Source organism: Temnothorax curvispinosus, unplaced genomic scaffold (genome assembly GCF_003070985.1).
Source record: "Temnothorax curvispinosus isolate PA1 unplaced genomic scaffold, ASM307098v1 QBEX01011147.1, whole genome shotgun sequence".
NCBI classification, from domain to species: domain Eukaryota; kingdom Metazoa; phylum Arthropoda; class Insecta; order Hymenoptera; family Formicidae; genus Temnothorax; species Temnothorax curvispinosus.
In genome coordinates, this window is record NW_020220927.1 from 1 (window position 1) to 1,979 (window position 1,979).

The window sequence follows — 1,979 nt, forward strand, 5'->3', positions numbered from 1 at the left end:
AACCGGAGAAGACGGGTCAGACCTCGCCTGCCAAAGGAGACTCACGTAGATCGGCACACTCGCACGCCGCATCTCGCAAGTCGAAGAGCCCTGATCAATGTTCATTCTGCCAGAAAGAGCACTTCCTTGCCTTCTGCAAGAAGTTTCGCAGTAAACCGCCCTCTGAAAAAAGGGACTTTGTCGTTCAGCACAAACTGTGCATAAATTGCTTCGGCAAACACGCCGTTGCTGATTGCTCGTCAAAGCGGAATTGCGCCGCTTGTCAAGAGCGTCACCACAGCAGTATCCACGATGTGTGCGCTAAAACTGCCACGACAATCGCCGGAGCCCCCACTTCTCTCTACGCAGGACAGACCAAGGGCCCGTCGTCTGGAGTATTGCTCGCCACAGCACAAGTGTTCGTGGATAATCGATACAATCAACGCATCATGACACGCGCATTGATTGACCCGGGATCGGAGGTTTCGCTCGTAACCGAGGCTTTGGTGCAGCGTCTCCGACTTCCACGCAAGCCAACGTCTACGATCATTGTCGGAGTAGGCGGAAAACAGACAGGGATTGCTCGCGGGCGCGTGTCAATCACTTTGTCTTCACGATTCGCAGACTTCACGACGACGATTTCAGCCCTGGTTCTCCCGAGGATTACACGGTACGAGGCACGCGCAGAAACCTCGCGCTCTCGATGGGAGCACTTGGAGGGCCTTCCACTCGCAAACCCGGATGGCCAAGCAGACGGAGCCATTGCCCTGCTCCTCGGCGCGGACGTCTACGTCTCCATCATCGACGAAGGAATTCGGAAGGGAGGTGCAGGAGCTCCAATCGCACAAAAAACGTCGCTGGGGTGGCTAGTGTCAGGCGCAATTGCCTCCCCACAGGGCAATTCAGTCAAATCCTTGCAGTGCTTGGTCGACGAGGAATTGTCCAGCATGGTTCGGAAATTTTGGGAGCAAGAGGAGACGGTGCACTCCCCTCTGCCTCTCACCGACGAAGAACAGGCGTGTGAGGACCACTACGTCCGCACGCACTCACGACTGCCCGACGGGCGCTACATGGTGCGCCTCCCCTTCAAGAACGCACCGCCAAATCTGTCAGGGACACGACGCATTGCCATGCGCATGCTGCAAAGCATGGAGCGCAAGACGGACAACGATCCGGACTTGCATAAGCTATACTCTGAATTCATGCAAGAATACGAGGACCTTGGACATATGGCTCGGGTGCTGCCTGCTGCCGACAAGCTCGACAAGACGCAGCGATGCTACCTGCCACACCACGGGGTACTCAAGAAGACGAACGACACCGTCAAGATACGTGTTGTGTTCAACGGATCGGCACGACTAGGCTCCGGTGACTCACTCAGCTCGCACCTTCTCACCGGGCCAAATCTATTGCCGGCACTAACGGACGTGCTGCTGAGATGGAGACGACATCGCTACGTAATAATAGCTGATATCCAAAAAATGTATCGCCAGATCTCAATGCACCCTAGCGATCAAACATATCAACGGATACTCTGGCGACTGAAAAACTCACCCGAGCTGCTAGAGATGCTACTTACGACAGTCACCTACGGACTAGCGAGCTCGCCATTTCAAGCAATCCGAACGATGCGACAACTCGCCAAGGACGAGCGACATGCCTACCCTCGGGCAGCGTCCATTCTGGAGGAGGAGACATACGTCGACGACGTACTCTCCGGAGCGGACACCGAAGACGACGCAAGGGAACTCGTCCACAAACTAACGTCACTATGCATGGCGGGCGGCTTTCCGCTACAAAAGTGGGCGGCGAACAAAGCCGTGATACTCAAGGACGTGCCAACAGAGCACAGGCAAGTGAAGGATTTCGACCTCTGTGATCAGAACGCCAGTCACGCCACGCTAGGCGTGCAATGGCACCCACAGGATGACACCTTCGGCTTCAAGGTCCGGTCGGTGGAAACCACAAGCATCACGAAGCGAACAGCCCTCTCACACACA

The 1,979-nt window shown here is 55.7% G+C and overlaps 1 protein-coding gene across 1 annotated transcript; it reads left to right on the top strand.

Annotated features, from left to right (window-relative positions):
* Positions 1-113: 113 nt before the first annotated feature.
* LOC112461198 lies at positions 114-1,930 on the top strand (the record flags this gene model as incomplete). Its single annotated transcript, XM_025026350.1, has 1 exon — positions 114-1,930. A coding segment is annotated over one exon (1,817 nt), but the record flags the coding sequence as incomplete, so codon positions are not given.
* Between the last annotated feature and the right edge of the window lie 49 nt (positions 1,931-1,979).